At 36.7% G+C, this 22,021-nt stretch overlaps 1 protein-coding gene across 4 annotated transcripts; it reads left to right on the top strand.

Annotated features, from left to right (window-relative positions):
• The first annotated feature begins 2,002 nt into the window (after positions 1 to 2,002).
• On the top strand, positions 2,003 to 20,560 carry LOC127969029 (brain-specific angiogenesis inhibitor 1-associated protein 2-like protein 1). 4 transcript variants are annotated; one of them, XM_052570585.1, is made up of 14 exons: positions 2,003 to 2,274; positions 3,138 to 3,213; positions 3,405 to 3,491; positions 7,473 to 7,534; positions 9,315 to 9,386; positions 9,494 to 9,628; positions 11,810 to 11,962; positions 13,548 to 13,703; positions 14,017 to 14,137; positions 14,326 to 14,539; positions 16,892 to 16,951; positions 17,068 to 17,227; positions 19,401 to 19,441; positions 19,538 to 20,560. In XM_052570585.1, the coding sequence occupies exons 1-14, from the start codon at positions 2,224 to 2,226 to the stop codon at positions 19,608 to 19,610; spliced, it is 1,461 nt and encodes a 486-aa protein (XP_052426545.1). In that variant the 5' UTR covers positions 2,003 to 2,223; the 3' UTR covers positions 19,611 to 20,560. The 4 variants fall into 4 exon arrangements, with proteins under 4 accessions (XP_052426545.1, XP_052426543.1, XP_052426547.1 ...); XM_052570583.1 differs by having other exon boundaries at positions 2,005 to 2,274; positions 19,398 to 19,441; XM_052570587.1 differs by having other exon boundaries at positions 2,005 to 2,274; positions 17,071 to 17,227.
• The last annotated feature ends 1,461 nt before the right edge of the window (positions 20,561 to 22,021 follow it).

A 22,021-nucleotide genomic window follows, 5' to 3' on the forward strand; every position in this document is an offset into this window, starting at 1 on the left:
AAATTTATTACAGAATGTCAAATACAAAATAGATCCAATTGCAAATTTATTTCTCATCACAAAGATCCAAAAACAAGACAAGGGCAAAAAAACATGAGGTAACCCACAAAGCAACCTCCAAGAAAACAATGAAACAAACAAAACGTAACCAGTTTAATAATGCAGCAACAAGTCCAAGTGAGCATGGTGTATATATAGTGACGAGTTAATGGGTTAATGACAAACAGCTTATATTCAGTAACAAAAGACTGATCAAAGAACTAAGGGAAACTGTGTTCATAACATGAAACAGTGGAAGGGGAGAGTGCCATCCAGTGGCCAGTCTAGGGCACCACCACTTGACACTACAATCCATAATACCAAACCCAACTCCACCCCTCTAAGGAGCGGATACCAGATGCTCAACAAGAACACACAAAAGTTCATGAGGGAGGTGGAAAGGGAGGCAGATCAGGGGGAGGAATGGCGGGCCAGGCCTGTGTAGCAGAAGAGGGCCAGGAAACAGAGCTAGACAAGGGTGCCAGGGCAGGAATGGCAGGGCATGAGGCCAGGGAGGGGAAGGCAGAGCTAGAAGCTTGGGCAGAGCCGGGATGATTTTGCTGGCAGCAGGCTCTGCAGTGGGCTCCCGGACTGGAGCGGGCTCTCTGACAGGCTCCTGGGACAATGAAGCAGGAAACTTAAGTGAGGCCAGCAAGGCAAGGAGTTTGAGACAAAAAAAGAGTGAGACAAGTAGAGTGGGCTGCTCAGTAACTTCTGGGAGTATTAGTAAGGTCCTCCAGGACCACCAGAGTCTTTGCTACCCTCCTTGACCTCCGCTTGAGCATGGGAATCATTGAAGGATCCTGGACTTAGATGGAGGTGGGGATGGAACAGCCCATGCAAGTCTGGGGGTGGTGGTGAATTACCTTTTCCTCCTTTCGGAGCAATAGGTACTTGGAAAAGTTCCATCTCCCAGTGCAGGAAGGATTCATGCAGACATGTGTTAAAACAGTATTTAATGTCCTCACCCTGACAACCGAGTCACTCCACCCTTGTCCAGAACTTCAGGGCAAAGGCCTAATTAATAGATTTATTTTTGTATTATTAATTAAAACATTAGATTAATCCTGTATAGAGATAGAAATTATTATTTCTGATATTGGAATATACATTTTCTTATTGAGATTTCTATACTTGTCATTTTCTTCTCATAATGCTTTTATAAAAAGAGTTTATGTTGGTTAATATAGAAGAAAGACTAATGTGTTGATCTAATGTGTTATAGATGTCGAAATAAATCGCAGAAGTCAAAATTGCAAAAATAAATATATAAATAAATAATAAATATCGCCTCAGATTACCCGAATTCACCGTACAAAACAACAAAACAAACGGCCACAAAGTGGCGCTTTAATATAAAGCCTGAAATGTTTATAATCTGAATAATCTGACAACTCATGATTTTGATATCAATCATGCTAGGCTACCAGTTTCAGTACATAAGTGAACAAAATGACCTTTAAGTACTCAGACAGAAATGTATATTTAAATTTGTAGAGTATTTTCAATATTTTTTCAAGCCGAAAACAAACTGAATATTCGTTAAACAATTTGACTTCATTAACATAATAACAGTATTTTTTCTTTAGCTACTTTCTTTTTTCTTTTCTATTTTTTTGTTTTTGACAATGAATTAGCAAATAAAATAAAAATAACTTAAATTCAAGACCATTATTTTATTTACTGTCATAATATAATATATATATATATATATATATATATATATATATTTTGTATGTGTGTAAGGGCAATAAACATATATTCACAGTGCAAAATACACCAGGTTCAACCCAAATATATTTATCAAAATAACAAAAATAGTTTTTAATCATCATTACAAAATAATCGGAACATTATTTAGCGAAGCAAAAAAAAAAAAATAATAACAGTGCAGGGGGAACACAATAAAAGAGAAGAGAAAGAAAAAATGACTTAATTTCTGTTTGGCCGTGGAAAACTGTGACGTCACGGATCCCACCTTTCCACGTGTGGTATGAGGTCGCGCGCAAAGGTTTCCTCCTCCAGCGCATCAGTGCAGTATCGTGTTCTTCTCGAGAGCGCTAGAGCGCTCGGTTCTCTTGACACTTCACACGCGTTAACAGGTGGGACGAAAATACAGCTTCACGAGATTAAACAGACAAAGTTGAATTGTCACCAAAGGACGTTTGGAGAATACCTGCAAAAATGTCTCGAACCCCGGAGGACGTGAACAAACTCACCGAGAGCACATACAAGGTAACGTAGGTTTAAACTGCGTTCATCTTCTTGGTCATTGACTAAGGCAACCGCGTGTGTATGTATATAATTTGCCATTGACAAAAGCCCAGTACATACATACTCGTGAAAGTTGTGTTGGTTTGTTTAATAATAAAGTGTTATTTAATGGCACTCTAGGGTGCGTGTGAATTGTGCAATAGAGGCAGGAGTGCATTTTAAAGTGCTTCAGTTGGGTTTCTGGGTTGAGTTAAGAAACCAGTTTGTGCTGAACTGTTTCTGTTATTGCATACCTGACTGTTCATTGTTTTGCCAAGGGTGTGTTCCTGGGAATTAGCCAGGACCTGCCCAGAATTACATTACAGAAGGGCATTTCAATAGAGACCAGAGGGCCATATACTTAACAGGACTTTGATCTCATAGGCAATATAATTAAAAGTCAATGATTAAGCAAGGGAATTTTTAGCTACACTAGATCTATTTTTAGAAAAGTGTATTGTAAATTTTTTCAGATGGACAATAAAATGTGATTTGCCTATAATGGGAAAATATGTGCACTTTTAAAATGTAGAAATGGGTACAGTTCAAAAATGAAAATGATGCCATCATTTACTTGTCGTCATATTTCCAAAGCTGGAGGATATTTTGAAGAATGATTTAAGTGATGTCCATAAAAATCAAAATAAATGATTCAGTGGAAGTCGATGGGGTCCAAAACAACTTTGAATACCACTGATTTGATTGTATAGACAAAAACTAAAGCATTATACAAAATATCTTCCCTGGGGTAGGCGCATTAATCTAAGTCAGTTCTGAAGTTTCTTTAGTTTCATTCAGCAGCCCCTTTAACTTTGAACTATGAACTTTGTTTCCTGCTCCTCCAGAATGTGATGGAACAGTTTAACCCGGGACTGCGGAATCTGGTCAACCTGGGGAAGAGCTATGAGAAAGCAGTGACAGGTAATCAAAGTAGTTCATTTACAAAGAATAAATATACATAACCCTACATTTTTACATAAAATGTCCCATAAAAGCTCAATAATCCTAAAACGCTGACAAAAAAGAACAATATTTCTCTCAAAATATGTGGAATACATGCAGTCTGGCTACCAGTTCCTGTTAATCAATATGAGTTATTCACTCTCTCATAGCAATGACCTTTGCTGGAAAGACATATTTCGATGCAGTCTCAAAGATTGGGGAAAATGCTGCCGTATCGCCCGTTTCAAGGGAGCTGGGTGAGTATTACTCTCTAAAAACCATTGCCCAGCGGTCCTAATCTTCGCTGACATAGATGTGCTGTGTGCAAAGCACAGCTTAACATTTCACAGCAGATGATTCATTGTACTCAACATGTCTTGGAATATGCGGTGCCAGTTATTTCCTCATTTTCTCAAATAGAGTTCCACATTTGCGTTTGCTTACAGCCCCAGACAGGTTTGGTTCTTGTTGACTTTTTGTGACTCAGCATCAGTTTGATTCATATCGCCTGGAAAAAATGACTTATGATTTATAAAACACCATCTGTTACCTCTCATGGCAACTTTTCATACTCGCCACCCCAGATCCGGTGAAAGAAAATGAAACCTTTTTTGTGCAAATGACAAAGATTAATGGCTTTGTCTTCACATTAATCTGTTAATTTACCCAAAAATGGTACACATCATTCTCCGTACAAATACATTTTGCTTACTGTAATTGAGCTTTTGCTTTCCAGTGAAGTGTTCTTTTGTGATTTACCGAGCTTCACTTGCTTTATCGTTCCTAGTTTTTCCCGGAATCCCTTTCAGACAGCTCAAATGATGCCAGACAGTGTGGATTCTCTCACATGTTTTGCACAAACCGCCAGCAAACAGACAAAGTAAACAGTGACTCTGTGAGACTTTGTCTATAAACCTCTCCACCTCTGATCCCATTGAGAAAAGCATCACAGCTCGAATGTTCCAGTGGAACATGCAAAATCAAAGTGCTTACCATCGATATTCGCATTTAGTTTAGTCATAAGACCATGCATTATATCACCATCTTATGCTGTAGCTTTCTAATGCTGCAAATGTTCACAATGACCTCTTATTCCGTATATATATAAGGAATGCACAGCTTATGACTGCTTGTGACACTTGATTGACACAAGGTCTTGATTAAGCATTATTTCAACATCAACACACCTGAAAGAAAGTTCTGGTAGGGTTACAAATACATTTTGTCTAACACAGTTTGAACTTAGTAATAATTAATATGAGGAGCAGACTGCGTCTGGGCCAAATGTCTTATCAAATGATACTACATAAGGAATACTATTGTAACTCTCTATTTAGTTCTTACAGTGATTTCTCTAGGGACTTTAAACATTCAATCGGAGATGTATGACTGGAATGTAGGAAGTTTAGTCACCACCCTTTTTCCTTAGCTGACACGCTCTTCTAAAATTATGACCACGAACATTCACATGTACGGGTACTTTTGTTATTTTAACGAAACAAGTTCCTTATTGTCAAGGTGTTTGAAATCTTACGGTGGAATTGCTTTTGAAAGACATATCAAGCATAACAGCAGCCAAAAGGTGGTTGGTAGGAACATGGCAAATTTCTCCGAGACTGTTTGGTTTTTGTGCTTGATGAAGTGAACAATGTCCTTTGCTGGGAATGTGGTGATAGATCTTTTCTTTCATACTAATGGTCTTGGTTCAGTCTACCAGTTGTTAATTGAACCAATTACAATAAAAAAATAAAAATAAAAAAATAAGAAGAGAAACATAATCATGGATGAATCATTCACAATAAGATCTATAACACAAATTTAGAAAATAGATAGGATTTCCTTGTGTTAAAAGCACAAGACCCAAATATTACCAGGTAATGCTTTTGAAATGTAACATTTGTTACACTTTAAATTAAATTAAATTTAATTTAAAATTAAATTAAATGTATGCATTTAGCAGACGCTTTTATCCAAAGCGACTTAAAACGAACCCCTAACCTTGCACTTTATAAAGCAATGCTCTACCAATTGAGCTACAGGAACACTTTATTTGTAGAGTGTATTGGATTTAAATGCAACATAAAATCAAAATTGACCATATTTATTGTATTAATGGATAAAACTGCTCTTATTGTGGTCCAATTATCAGTGCAGATGATTTCCTTGAACTTGTAGTCTCAAAGCAAAATGTTATTATTTGCTATTCCAGTTTGAAACAACTTTTCTTTTCTGCTGATGTCACTTTTGTAGGTTTTGGGGTAATGTTAACTATTACAAATTAGCCATTTGAACAATGTTTTAGCCAATTTGTATTCAGTCCATTCTTAAATGTTACGGTATATTTTAGATCACTGATTTAAAGATTTTCGGGGCCAGCTGTGGTCTAATGGTTAGAGAGCCGGACTAGTTACCAGAAGGTCGCTGGTTTGAGTCTCGGTGCTGGCAGGAGTTTTAGGTGGAGGGAGTGAATGAACAGCGCTCTCTTCCACCCTCAGTACCCATGGCTGAAGTGCCCTTGAGCAAGGCATTGAACCCCAAGTTCCTCCCCGTGCACTGGATATATAGCTGCCCACTACTCCGGGTGTGTGTTCACTTCTCACTGCTGTGTGTGTGGACTTGGATGGGTTAAATGCAGATCACCAATTCCGAGTATGGGAAACCATACTTGTCAAATGTCACGACTTTTCACTGAATATCCGTTTTACTTAGAGAAGTGTTAGATTATTAAAGTAAAATGGATGGCAAACAGCAATTCATGTTGGCATTGACTAGCTAGCATTTCCTCTGTTTTAGGTTGTATATATTTCAGCAATTTCTTTCCCCCTTGGAGGTAAGATTTCTCATGCGTGTGGCGTAGACAGAACACAGTGACATGCAAATCCCCAAGCCTCTTCTTTTATACCTGAGGCATTCTAATTTGACTTTAAAAACCCATTTCTCTGAGAGTGCACTGTACTTTTTCTATTATCCAAATAAATGTAGGTGTACTTGAATGACATATCATGGGAATAGTGTGATTCACACAGTCATTTCCGTTATTGTTGTTGTAACATGGATTTAATGTCAGAAATCAGGTCTCCGGTCTCTTGTGTAATATTATCTTGTCACTGAAAGCATCGCCTGTCATGTTCAGGAAACCTTCTTCCTTGTGATCGGAATTATTAATCTGATACACTGCCATTATGTTTGTATTGTTTTGGTGTGCTGATTTAGGTTGCAAAAATGTTAACTTCCAAAAATAAAACCATCTCAGCGGTTTATGATATTACCAAATTACAGAGTCTCCCTGATGTCACTCTCTCATATTTTATGGCAAAGATAATATAAACAACATAATATGGTACACAAACACATAATTATTGATTCTGTTTCTGGCAGGTATATTTGCACATTGATATTTCGTTCATTTCAAACATCATAAAGAACAAAACAGAACAGAACACATACAACAAAACTATGCCTTTTTAGCTACTCTTTAATTTTTAATGATCCGTTGTAACCAACTGACTACTTTTAACCATCTTAAATAAACAACAAAATCATTCACATCAAATATTTTCAAGGATATTCAAGGTGAAAAACTGTAGGATGGGAAACCACCACCTTTTTTTCTTTCCGAATCCAATCAAAGAGATTCATTAAGCAGAGTAAAAAGGAAATATGTGCACTGATGAATGTGCATTATGTAAAATAGAATTTGCATTTGGCTTTTATACAATCAAAAGTTGTTTTTACTGATACTGATTCATCTGCATTTGTAGACACTATGGATGATCCATTTAGTCTTTCCATAATCCATTGGCAGGGATGCCCTGTAACCTTTGTAAGGTTGTGCACTTTTATGCAACATCTCTAAGGGTTGTGAAAACACAGAGCGGGTGCGGATTCTCTCAGTGCAAAGATGGCATTTACTGACCCACTGCTGATCATGCCATGCTAATGATGCTATCATAACTGCTGGATGAGTGATAATGCTACAGCTCACCTCTGCTTGTTTGCTGTAAAGTTTGTTTTTATGAGCAGCACTAATGGAGCCCCAGCTAGATAAAATAACACCGATCATACAAAGTAGGAGAAATGCATCTAAAACTTCTATTCAGAGGGGAGTCGTGTACAGGGAAGTTCAAGTCCAACTTCATGCCTCTCTGAAGGCAACTTTGAACTGTTTTTACAGTAGAGATGGAAACAAAACTAGAAAAAAACTATAAGTAGCAATAATGTTTCATTTTTCTTCTCAGGAGTGGTGTTAATGGAGATTTCAGAAGTGCATAAGAAGGTCCAGCTGGAGCTGGAGGAGACTGTAAGTATGCAATATGTCTAAAGATCTTGATGCATCAATTTTTCCTCATATTCCTATCTAAATCCAGAAGAAGCTGTAGGTATTAATAGATATTCAGTATGTTCCTGGATAATTTTACATCGTTTTAATACCCATGGTTCTTCATATACATGTAATTCTTTACCTTCTTGAGTAATCCGTAACATCTTGGAGCCTTTAGTGATTTTATTTTTATTTTATTTTTTAAAATTTCCTTCAATTTAAAATTATTATTATTATTAATAATATATTAATACTAATTGAATATATACACCATATTGGGGTCAGAAAGATTTAAAAAGTATATATATATATATATATATATATATATATATATATATAATAATAATAATAATATTTTTATCAACAGACAGTAAAGACATTTATATTGTTATAAAAAATATATTTCAAATATATTTTTCCGTCCAACATTGATGATGATAAGAAATATTTGTAATTTTTACGTAAATTGTCGTAGTTTAGAAATGACTACTAATTTAGAATAGTCATTAGATTTTAGCCCTTTTATTTAAAGCTCCTTTTAAAAGGGGAATTCTCCTTGAAGACTTCATGTAAACTCCCACTGCTATAACTTTATAACATCTTTGCATATAAAATATTACATGTGGAAAATGTTTACTGCGTTTTTACAGTTACAACTGCTGAGATGAACTTATAGTGAAAAGTGTTGTCAATGGCACGTGAAATGTAATAAATAGCCACTTTACAAGTATAAGGATTTGTTGGAAGGCAATGTTATTTTTAGTCTAGTGATTCTGTAGCTCTGTTCTCTCAATCTCATCTCACTAATGTGCCAGTGCACAGGGCCAAAGATGCAATAATGTAGGTGTTGATCTGATTCTGTAAGGCCAGTCTTTCATCACACTTACAAGTCTGACATACTGAGACATTTTGGCACCTTGGTTTCAGCAAAAACTGTTTTTGGACCAGTTATGACATTTTGAAACTTATATGATGTTTCTATAGTACGATAATCTCTTACATGTCAAAAGATCATGGAAATTGTGATTTCTTAGTTCATGACCCCTTTAAAATAAAGGGTAGAGTAAGTATGCACGCATTTCACAATAGTACTATTTTTACTGTATTTCTGATCAAAAAAATCCATCCTCGGTGAGCATAAGAAAATACTTTTTTCAAAACATAAATGAAATGACTAAACCAAAATGTTTGTAACGTAGTATATACATATGTAAAGTAGCGTCATCAGAGCAGTGTCAAAAATATAAAATGCAGCTTTTATTAAATAAACATCTCCAAGGAATTTCTTTAACCTACAGTATGAGCAGAACTGTAGCAAGCAGTGCTATTGGGGAAAAATGAGGACAAGAACTTTGTGTCTATTTGTAACTTCAAACATTTTTCTAGTCACTTGATCTTGAAACTTAAACTTAAATGTTGACATTATAAATCATATACCGTAGTAATATTTGCTTTTAGGATAGTGTGTGTGCTGAACTTATCTGAGGTATGTGGCTGTATTAAGGGCTGGCCCTCTACTCTCTTGAGTTTCAAAGCATTTCTACCTCCCAAACCATTTTTTAATCAGATGATCTTGTGTATTCAGACTCACAATGCGATGAATATTTAACTACCTGAGCTGATAAGATAACCCTTTTGTTCGACTTCTCTAAATAATGTTATCATTGTTGTGGAATTATATGGTGACTTAATGCAATTTCACTATTATTGATTGTTATCGCTCTGTAGTGATTTATCTCCATTAACCTTTTTGCTACAGTTCAAGAAGTTCAACAGAGAGCTCATCACTGAACTGGAAAGGAAAACCGATATGGATATCAAGTACATGAATGTAAGTATTGCGTGTTTTTCTCTTCGTCAATCAAGCAACACTTCCCATTCCTTCACCTGTCCAAGCAGGGAAATCTCATGAGCGTTGTGGTATTACAATCTCTCTAGGCCACTTTCAAAAGATACCAGTCAGAACACAAATTGAAGCAAGACTTTTTGGACAAGTCGCAGGCTGACCTGAAGAAACTGCGGAGAAAAAGTCAAGGGAAGCATTCGTCCAAGTATGAGATCAAAGAAAATGAGGTGAGGTTTCTTGTTTTTTCATTATGAAATCTGTTTGGCAGTCTTTTGTCTTATCGTTTAATCGAATAATTAACAGAGCTGTTCAGTTTTTAGTCCTACATTTTTGAAGAAAATTAGCTGAACATTAGCAGTTTTGAGCCATTCTGTAATTTCCTCTGGGTTTTTACTAGTGCTGTCAAACAATTAATCGCATTCAAAATAAAGGTTTTTGTTTACATCATATTTGTGTGTGTACTATGTATATTTATAATGTGTATATATATAAATACACACACACACACACACACACATGTATTTAGATAAGAAAACTATATTTTTATATCTTTATATTACCTTTATTTATATATTGCTTTTGACAATACAGATGGTGTCAAAGCACTTTTCTGTGTAATAATCATACATAGACTGCATGAGTGTGTATTTATATATTAATAATAAATATACACAGGACACACACGTATATTATGTTAACAAAACTTATTTTTGGATACGAATAATCACAATTAATCATTTGACAGCACTAGTTTTTAGATGAATATTACTTGATACCTCAATCATAACTCGGTCATGAATTTTAAAGGTGCTGTGTGCACTAGTGGATACAAGTTGCCTGAAGCCAAAATAAACTAAAGTAGTTACCGATCTTTTCTTTCATGTTTTGATGTATGAGTGTATGAGTGTGATTTATGGAAAAAGAAAAAATATGGATAGGAAATATAGGACTTAAATACTGTAGGCAAGGACTTGGTTATATTCATTGGCTGTTGATTGGATTTTGAGATGTGGGTGTTGCACTCAAACTAAAGTCACCAGAGAGAAAGATCATTCAACAAATAGTTTAGATAAACCATGAGATTTATTCATGAGATAGGGTTTAAAAAAACTTCAATGAAGACTGCAACTATCACAAGAATGTGTTTACAAAACAACAACAGTGACTTCAGAATTCATGTTTGTGGTTTGACAGTCTGTAAATTATTTTGTAGGGCAAACATTTTTCAAGTAATATTTGTGACGGACATTATATTACTCATAAATCCAAACCTGCTATTCTAAAAGCAAATAAAAAGTTATTGAGGGAAGGCATCACAAAGGGTCGGTTGGCTTTACACAACAAATGGGAACCGCTCTATTCAATTAAATTAATGGCTCAATTTCAGAAACATGATTTGACACCTGCACTGAATCTGTTGCAGTAGATTTTAATGATCAGTTTTAATAGCTCAACAGTCACCTCTGTGTTCCTCCTTTCAAAGGCACATTGTTCCTTTGAATCGTTAGCAACGGAAACCTATTTATGTCATGTGTTTGCTTTGCAAATCACAACGAGTCTGTATTTAGTTTAAAATTGCCATTGTAAACATAGTATCAAACTTAAAATAATAATTTTGGATTGAAGCCATATGATAGCCATGTGATGAGGTTTAGATGAGTCCTGGCTTGAGGTGCTTTCCCAGTCGAATTGTCCTCTCTCCTCTTCCGTGATTTTCTGTCTGTCCTTCTACTGTCTTATCTAAAAAACATTTTGGGTGGGGGCAAATGAAGTAAATATGTAAGAACATGTTTCCTGTCATGTAAATGTTGATGAGATGTCCTTTATCTTAGCTGGGACTGAAATCTCATCCAAAAACATGTCAGGTTGTGTCCCTGACAAAATCCACCAAATAATAGTTTCCTGAAGTCATGTCATTCGTATTCGCAATGAACTGCTCTTGTTAAAGCCACTGAGAGACAATACTCGTGAAAGACTTTCTTGTCCAGACTTGATCTGCAAATAAAAATAAAAAATAAAAGATTCTGAAAACAGCTCCAAGGAAACAAGCAAGGTTCACGGTCACTATGACAACTTGCACAGAACCATAATAGCGAGGGGAATCCTGGGAAGAAGAACAGAGCTCTGTTTCTGGTGTCGTTTTCACAGGTCTATAAAAGTAATGAATCCTCAGCCTGGAAAGAGAGTTACTCACGAGAATATTATTGCAATAGTATGAGGTGTTGACTATGTGTGTATATGTATGTCTCATTTGGTTGAATGTGATATTTTGGTTGTGTTTCTCAATGCAGTATATCCCAAAAATGGTTTATTTCAAGCAAGAATTCAAGAATGCGTCTGTTCCTTTCAAGCGGGCTACTGTGAGAGTATAATGTGAAGCCGTATCTTATGATCATTCTCATCTTTAGTGTGTGGAGACCATCTCATCCCGGCAGACAGACATGCAGAGGTTTATTGCAGAAGGATGTAAGGAAGCTCTGCTGGAAGAGAAAAGGAGGTTCTGCTTCCTAGTGGAGAAACACTGTGGCTTCACCTATCAGCTATCAGCCTTCCACGACAAGGTGAACCCCAGAAAGTATTCAGTATTTTCTGATTTCATAAATATTCATCTCACTGGGGTTCCAGTTAATGTTGTTAGATGTGGCTGCAAAAAGAAATCAGAAGTAATGGTAGAATACTGTTGAGGAGTCTGGAATTTATAAGATTTTGATTGTATTTGAAAGAAGTCTGTTATGCTCAGCATGGCTGCATTATTTAATCAGAAATAAAGTAAGAATTGTTATATTGTGAAGTATTATTACAATCAAAAATAACTTCTTAATGTATAAAATGTTTACAATTTTAATATATTTAGCATTTTTGGAAAAATGTAAAATATAATTCATTCTCAGCAGCCATTACCCAGGTTTTTAGTGTCATGTGATCCTTTAGAAATGTTGATTTGGTGCTCCAGAAATATTTCTGATTATTATCAATGATGAAAAAATTTGTGCTGTTTAAAGTGGGGGTGAAATGCTCGTTTTCACTCAATATCCTGTTAATCTTGAGTACCTATAGAGTAGTACTGCATCCTTCATAACTCCAAAAAGTATTTAGTTTTATTATATTCATAAGAGAAAGATAGTCTGTACCGATTTTTCCCGGAAAAACACGAGCACCTGGAGGCGTGACGTGTGGGCGGAGCTAAAGAATCACGAGCGCCAGTTGCTTTGAGAGCGTTTGGAAGCTGTGCGAGAGCAGCAGCAGCAACGACTCGCTCCGAGCGGGGCTCGAACCCGGGTCTCCGATAGGAGACGGACGCACTAACAAGGAGGCAGAGATATTTTAAGCAGTTTTACTCACCGCCTGTGGTTCCAACACACGATCGTGACCCTTTTTCGTTGGGATTGCATCATCCTTAAGAAATATACGATGTGCAAATCCGTCGTCAAACTGGGCTTTGTTTGTAAAACAAGCATTTTAGAAATGCAGGGAACAAACATAAACACTTGCACAACTCCGTTGATGCTCTGTAAAAATAAACTCCATCCACTGGTCCCTTAATGCTGTTTTTTCTTTGGTAATCTGTGCAGGGTTGTCTTGCCCTGGCAACCAAAAACACTCTCCTTTTTTGTGACATTTTGCGACGCTCTCGCTCTGATCAGTGATTGTCTGTGCTCAGCCTCTCTGTGCTCTGCTATACGGGAGCGTGCGCTCTTCCGGCAGACGTGCCCTAGGACCCATATAAGGTAATTCCGCTCCATCTAACGTCACACAGAGCCATACTCGAAAAAAACTTTCCGAAACTTGTGACAAACCGGAAGGAGTATTTTTGGAACAGAAATACTCCTTCAAACGTACAACTTAATTTTTGAAACTTTGTCCATGTTTAGCATGGGAATCCAACTCTTTAACAGTGTAAAAAACTCAGTATGCATGAAATAGCATTTCACCCCCCCTTTAATATTTTTGTTGAACCATGGTACATTATTTTGATAGAAAGAAATCTTTTGGAATATTACTTTTACTGTAACTTTTGATCAATTTAATGCATCCTTACTGAATAAAATTATTAATTTGTTTCCCAAAAAAATAATACTGACCTTTTGAATGTTAGTGTACCTTGTTTTGCCTTTCTTCGAACAGTTTTTGCATTTTCCCCCACAGGCCAAGGAGATGCTGGCCGTCACACTGCCCAGCTGGCAAGATAAATGTAGCGATGCCACCAGGGTGCCAGACACAGTGATATCCATGATTGAGAGTCTGCGGACTCCAGTGTCAGTCATCCCAGAGTCCTCGCCTACACTGGAGCACAGTGACAGGGTTAGTCTCACACAGAAGGGAATTTACCGTCATTAACATATGAGTTTGTGTAAATGAGAGCCAGAATCCGAACATGGTCCTAAGATTTCTAGAGGAAATAAATGTTAAACATCTTTTATAGTCTTCCTTTGATTGATTGTACTTTATTCTCGCCATGAATATAGCCTTAGAAGCTGGTATGGCGTTTAAAAGAAAAGAAAGAAATGAGAGCCACATAAAGTTCGGTGTTTTAAGCTGAACACCAACTGATTGTGTTTTGTTCAAACAGCACTGACTTTAAGGTCTCTGCATTGTCTCTTTTTTTTCTCCTCAGACCGATTCCGGTTCAATTGTTCCACCGCCGGCCCCATCACTCAAAGCCCACACTAGTCCACTGGCCAGCATGTTCTCCCAGGACGTTCCTAAAAGCCCCATCTCATCAGAGATGTACTCAGGCAAGCTGACGGCTGCTTACACTTTGATTTAATCAGACTTCATTTCTTCTGCTCTCACAAATCAAGCATACTAGTCTTTGTGTTGATGAGGCACTCCTTGAAATGTTGCTTTGATTACTAATCTAGCTGATTACTGCCACAAGATATCTTTCGTTAATATCACATGCATTTCACTTTGCAATCTACAGATCAAGACAGCCAAGATGGAAACGGCTTGTCTAGGTCTGAGTCTGTGTCTAGCGGTATGGATATGGGGAAGAAGGCCAGGGTGCAAACTATCTTCCCCCACACAGCAGGGAATAACGAGACCCTGCTGAGCTTTGATGATGGAGACATCATTACACTGCTTATTCAAGAGGAGAGGGATGGATGGCTGTATGGAGAACTAGAACATACTGGACAGTGAGTGAATCATTATATAGAACTGTTTGTTTTTCACCCTTAAAGAGATAGTTTGCTCAAAAATTTTAATTATTACTATTTTACTCTCCCTCATGACGTTCCATTCTGTATGATATATATATACACACATACACTCACACAGATAAACAGAGTAAATACAAAATGCAGTTTTGAAATAATTATTAATTTATTAAGGGAAAAAGCTGTCCAAACCTGCCTGTCACTACGTGAAATAATAATTGCCCACTGAATCTAACAACTGCAATCATGCATTTGCAATAACTGTCAGTGAGTTTTTCACTTAACTATGGAGGAATTTTGGCCCACTTGGGAATAATCAAGATATTTTTTGACAAATGTGAGATGGATGAGCCTTTGTATTCTTTTTGGTCAGCAATTGATTTAGCCATGGAACTCTCCCATGAATGCTGTTTTTGCCCAGTCTTTTTCTTATTTTTGAATTATGAACACCGACTTTAATTGAGGCAGTTCTTCAGATTTTGTTCTGGGTTCCTTTATGACCTCCTGGATGAGTCATTGTTGCTCTCTTGGAGCATTTTTGCTAGGCCAGCCACACCTGGGAAGGTTCACCACTGTACCAAGTTTTCTTTATTTGTGGATAATGGCTCTGACAATGGTTCGCTGGAGTCCCAAAGCCTTAGAATTGGCTTTATAACCCTGCATGTCAAGTATTTTGTTTCTAATCTGTTTTTGACTTTCTTTAGATGGTGGCATGATGTGTTGCTCTTTAAGCATGCTTCACTGTCACACAGGCTCTATTTAAGTGATTTCTTGATTCAACAGGTCTGGCAGTAATCAGGGTGTGGCTAGTGAAATGTAACTCTGCTTTCTAAAATAATGTGGTAAATCACAGTCCTTCCACGATTTAACAGGAGGGGCTATTACTTTGTAGGGCCAGGTTGGTTTGGAAAGCTTTTTTATCTTAATAAATAAATGTAAAAACTGCATATTTACTCATTATCTTTGTGTAATATTAAATATAATTAGAATTATATAATTAATATAAAATTTGTTTGATGATCTGAATATTTTACGTTTGATAAATATGCAAAAAATAAAAACAGGAAGGGGCAAAAACCTTTTCATGGCACTATGACATCAGCTTTCCTGAGCTGGAAAGACTGGTTACATGTTTTTGTTCATTAGATTTACTCTGCTTATTTCCAGGATTTGGTGAGACATGTTCCACATGTCAGATATGTTAGAGGTGCATGTTTCTCTCCGTCATGCTGCTGCCGTAAGCTTTTGCATGGCAGCAGGATTATTTTTCGGCCTAAATTTATTTTACTTTGCATGAAAAAAAAACTGTTGCCTTCATTTGGACACAAAATGGCAACATGGGTACACCTCTAACATGAAACTTCATTTTAATGCAAAATTGCTTCCCCTCTGAAATGGTGTTTCTTCTCGGACCATCTCCCTCCAACCATCAGTCTGCTGCAAGCTATAGATGGCAAAAAATGGCCAATTTTTGAAATCATTTTTTTTTTTTTTTTTTTATGCATCTGAAGTCTGTGCTGAAGTTAAGCAGGTCTGAACTTCTGGTTCACACAGACTTTTACAACAAACACGAGGAAAACCTTGCAACCATGCAACACTGCTTTATCTTAAATTCACAGAAACAGCAAAATAATGGTCTTGGATGCACATAATAATTTCATTTATTTGCAATTAAATTTGTTAACCTATTCATCATAACAGTAAAGCTGAATTTCAGTCAGTTTGGTTCGATTCGATTCAATTAAACTCTTAGATTCTTGTTCTTTTTTGAGTATGACAATTTTTGCAGTTCCTTTTGCTTAGCGCAAATACAATATTTGACAGCTAACAGGTGCATCTATTCTTTATATTAACATGCATTTAATCATTCATCCATAGCAACACACAAATGAGAGGTCAAATGATCCTTCTGCAGTGGAGGCATCAGTGGATGTGCTTTGTGTGGTCTTATACTTTTTTGTTTTGCATATTTTAATAAGCAGCTCTGCCATTTCAGAGGTCCAAGGTCCGCAGATTTTCCCTCACTACCCATTATGCTGTCACCACTATTTTGAGAAGTGAAAATATCTTAATGCACTGACGCACTCTTGAAGGCTCAGTTCAAAGTTATCTGCCGCTGGTGGTGTGACAGTTCCTAAGCAACCAAAACCAAATGTACTCTTTGTGTTACATGGTGTTTCACTTTACATTTGTCCCAATACAGTGGTTTTTGATTAGTCATACAGTAGTTGAAATCAAAAAGCCTTAATGCATATGGAAATTGAGCTGGTACCCATGTTTTGTTAGAAAATCATAATGAACATTATGGATATTTTTTGTCTTTAATTGCAGACGGGGATGGTTTCCCTCATCTTATTGTCGGGCTTACAATGAGGCATTGATTGCCAACAGGTGAGATTGCTTTTCTTTTATATTTTAGGGAAAATCAAATGATTTAAGCTGAAACTAACCATGTTTATCTATCCATTAACAAAACAGTAAGACATCAATTGATGTATTTTGTTCAGCAGAGTCGAGAGCCCATTGCGTGGCCAGAGTGTGACTGATCCTGAGCAGCCGGAGGAAGACGAGGAGGTGGAGGAACCCGTGTTGCTGCCCCCGCCTGACTACAGTGACTCATCCAGGGACAGACCCATCAAGCCCTCCACCCCCTCTCCACAGAACATGGTAAACACACTGCGCTGGCGAATAGGAACGCTAAGTGCAAAGTTAGTTGGAAAAGCTGTTTTCTATAAAGAGAGATGGAGAGGAGTATCGGGGCCTCTTATCCTTTTGTGTTTGACATAAAGTAGGCAAAGTCATTGGTGTATTCCGAGAGGGAGGTCCTTGATCGGATCTGGTTTCCCTTTAGGGCGAACATGAAACCTCTATTACTGTACAGAGGGTTCACTTAGAAAATGCCTACAAGTGCAGTATAAAGATGCATACAGTGTTGCTTTATAAAATATTTAATTTGACTAGGAACAAAAAAAAATAAAGACATTCAGTGGCAGCTGATCAAACTTTTAAGGTGAAAATGAGGACGATGTTAATAAAATTCACAATTAATTTCAGTTTATATCTCAGAATGTATATATTATTTGTAATTTCAGAGCTGTAATACCATTAAGTGCAAGCTCCGCTTTTCTATCGCAAATGTGCCGAATCTGCTGTTGCAGATGAGCTCTTGTACCTCCGTTGTCAAAAAAATTAGCCAATCAGCATCGAGTGTTCACTTTCAGTGTTGAGAAAGAAAAAAAAAAAACATCATAGAGGAGAAAATATTTCCAAGAAATGTTTCTTGAGCACCAAATCAGCATATTACAAATAACAAATAAATTCAAGCCTTTGAGCTTCAGAGACTTTCAAAAATATATATACATCAAAAATCTGTAAAATGAAAAGTAAACATGACTGCACTATTTTTAATTAACTAATCATAAAAAATAAGTCATCATGTAAACTCTTTGTATAGTTCTTCCATTGAAGCTCAAGATGCTCTTTATATTATCTCAAATCATGCTGGAGAACATGATAATCAGGTTTTACAAACGTTGTTTATGCAGCTTGAAAGCTGCTGTCAAAATACTACATTTCAAAATTAAACGAAAATTAATATCATTTGTAACCAATTCAATTAGAAAATAATGCAAATATGTGTTATGCAATATAAAACTATGTTAGGTATTTTCACTAGGCTCTTTTGGACCCAGTTATATTTCTTCAGCTGTACAGTAGACTTTAAATTTAACAAATTAGATCTACATAAGCAGCAATAATCACAAAAGGATACGTTCTGAGACCTGCAATAATGTAACCTTTGTTCTTTGCCGGGGGCCTAGGGAGGGGTAGATGAATGCTCTGCATTACTATCATTATGAAAAATAAAAAGACATCTGAAAAATGCTCCCTACCTAGTTTTCACATTGTGAAGGAGAGTGGAGATATTTAGAGCTTTACTATATCAGCTGATGTCAAACAGAAACTGAATATCTGGCTCCCTCTTCTGAATGACCTCAAGCCACGTGTACTGCTTTAGGCCACAGAGATCAAATTGAAAGTGTGGTCAAAACTGATTCACTTTGTAGGGCTGCACAATTAATAAAAATTAAATCGCAAAGGCAATAAATCGCGATTAGGCAGAAGCATCATTCTGCATGTCTCATCCATGGGTATGCAATATTGGAGAGCAATCATTTGGGAGTTCTGAGAAGTTGAATGAACAATAAAGCTATAGTGAGCCCCTTTATTAAAATACCTAGAGGCGAGGAATAATGAAAAAGAATTGTCATATTCACTCAGTATTAATTCACAAATATTTCTATTGCAGTTTAGTAAAAAAATAATTGTACTCTGTTGTGTTTTAGGCACTAAAACAGTCCAGTAAATTATAGGCAAACCCATTTTTATATTGAAATAATGAATATTTCTGTGCCACCCCAGACTGGTTGCTGGCCCCTCCCTGGCCACTCCTATGAAAAATCCTGGCTCCGCCTCTGGGCCTGCCTTGGACAGATTTAACTCTAGAATACTCCCAGTACACCCTTCTCTTATTCATAAAGAAACATGCATGTTCCCTGACTGTTTAGAGTTCATAGTCACTTGACGTGGTTATAGTTAACATATGATCAACGAAAGCAAGCATTTCAAGATTATCAAGATTCCTGACGCATATGATGAGGTCATAGGACACCGCAATTGTTTGAAGTACTTAGTCAGCTGGTGAAGTGACAGAATTAGGTGTTGACATCCTAATCGAACCTGTCTGACGGGGAAAATCCATTCTCCCCTTTAAGTTCTAAAGAATGGATGTACGGTTTATGTGGATTACTTTTTATTCTTATTTTTGTGTTTTCAGCAGTCATCTTTGCCAAATGGTCACTCGGTGCCACCATTCCTTGGGTGAGTATCTTCTAACAGAATTAATTATCAGTATTACTACAGTGCACTAGCATTTCACCCATTATCTGCAATCACAATGACCATTTTCCTCATCAGGGGTGTGAATCCATTTGCCACTGTCAAACTGCGACCTACCATCACAAATGACAGATCTGCACCAATCGTATGATGGGACTGCCGCCCTGCCCTGTTGTGAAGTTGTGCCTCAGAGGTTTTGCCTATATTGATGCATTGCAGATATGGCAATGGAACCAAATGAAAGGGTTCTGTTATAACATCAGTTTTAATCCTTAAAATTTCGAAAAAAGCAAACTAGCATTTTAAAATTTCCAGGAAGCATTATTTATAAGAATTTTAGACTTTGCTTAAATTATTTTAAATTGTAACTGGATTCATACACTTGAGTTTCCAAGAGAATGCACCGCACCCAACAGGCTCTTGAATAGCTATTTTCTGACCATATTGGTCCTCTGTGTCTGGGGCCTTATAAAGGTAAACCGAAAATCCAAATTTATATTTTAAGGTTGGAGTATTGCAGCCCCTAATTAGAAACACATCGCATAACCAGATCATATTTCATTTCAAAATCCAGTGAAGTAGTGTGAGGTTTGCCAGTTCCCAAAGTGTTTCGTCCTGTAATTATTTTGTTAGTATCATTATAACCTGTTTTTGTTATAAGATGTCTTGGTTTTGTTGTTTTAAAATGCTTATGTATTCCTTATCCTTCACACTTTTTACACATTTAAAAGATGAAAATATAAAGACACTTAGTTGAAATTTGTATTCCTCATGTTAAAGATGAGTGCAATGTGTGGTGATAACATTCTTACTAGCTGCACAGTGTTGAATGTTGGCTTATTGGCTTTAGCTGGACATCAGCTCAAACACATGAGCATTCTTCACTAGTTAAGAGAAATGCTTGGGATACATACAGATTTTTTTTTTTTAAGTCTTGTAAATTTGTGTACACTTCATGCTTTTGCAAGCATGTTATCACGTAGGGGATACAGTGTTTTCTTTCCTACCTTTTTTTTTGTTGTTGTTATATTGATTCATTGCCCCAATTCTTGTGATACCACATTACTCCAAAATAAAAATGTGTTAGATATTATAATTTTACCATTGTTCTGTTATATCTTCTCTGAAAAAAAAAAACTATTCTCAGTAATAGTTCTCCGGTTCCTTACAGGTGTAAGGGAAACGGGTCAATTTAGCTCAAAAGGAATCATTTAAAGGTTTTAAAGGGAATTTGAACAGAATCGCTGTTTCACGGCTGATCACTGAAATGGCCACGGATTCAATGAATGAACCTTACAACACCAAATCTGCACAGGATATCAATATCCAAAGTATAGTGAAAACACTATTAATTAGCACAGTAACAAGATCAGCAGTTTAAGACATTAACTTGAAAGCACAAAACACAAGATACTTCTCCTTTCAATATGAATAAGGCTTTATCAGATAAATCTAAGACATATAAACTACTCTAACACATTAACGCACACACTCACACATTCACACGAGTTGCAGGAAGATAGAAAGTTAGGGGAAAATGAGTTTAAGAGAATGAAAATGTGAAATCCCAAGTTTACAGCAATATGTGAAATTGCATAGACATGAAAAACCATCAGTCATTTAATTAACCCTTGCACTGAGTTCCTCAGTGAGGTTAAAATTATATTAGATACACCACTACAGATCAGAGTCTGGAGGTACTTGCTTTTCCTGTGTAAAGGGGGTTCCCTTTGTTGTCATTGAAAAGGGGGTTTCCCGAGGTTGCTGATTGGCTGGAAGTTCAGTAGTTGTTGAAGTGAATCTTGGGAAGCCCGTGGTTGGGCGTTGGCTGACGATGCGGAGTTGTGGGCTGGTTGAAGTTGAACAGGCACCCGAGGTCAGACTCGGAGACACGGCGTTACAAAACTTAACTCGGAACCCGAAACTCTCAATGGAAAAGAAAAAGAAACTAAAGTAAAAGAACAGAAGTAAAGTTGGATGAGACTAGGTGGTGTTTCTTCTCCTAGTGAAAAGCTACATTTTATGGTGTCCCGAGTATTTAAACTGGCCTTTTCGCCACACCTCAAATGTTGTTTTGACCAATTAGATATTGTCTTTGCTCGGGGTATCATAAATCATATTTTATCTTTTCAAGCACATGGTCCGAATTTTCCCGCTCTTGTAGGGTGTAATTTTGGACATGATTCCTATAACAAGAATATGATAAATTTGACAAATAACTGATGGTCAGAAATGTTTCAAGCAACCAGATTGAAACACATACATACTAAACATGAATATGAATCCTTAAGCTATTCAATAGTTATTAAAAAGACAAACTAATTAGTGATTAGAAACATGATAGTCAAATGTGTGGGTTTTATAAATTATATAGAGTTAAGCAGTGGACTGATATTCCTCTTTGAGTTCATTTTGGTGCATTTATTTGAGTCTTTTTGAGTTCATTTTGGTGCATCTACATCTGTAAAAGGCAGTTTCTCTGATTTTCTTTGACATAAGGATGTGGAGATCAGAGATTAAAAGGTCCCCTTAGGAATTTCAGTCTGGTTCTGGTAGGTGGGG

This window comes from Carassius gibelio, chromosome B12 (assembly GCF_023724105.1).
Source record: "Carassius gibelio isolate Cgi1373 ecotype wild population from Czech Republic chromosome B12, carGib1.2-hapl.c, whole genome shotgun sequence".
Taxonomy (NCBI): domain Eukaryota; kingdom Metazoa; phylum Chordata; class Actinopteri; order Cypriniformes; family Cyprinidae; genus Carassius; species Carassius gibelio.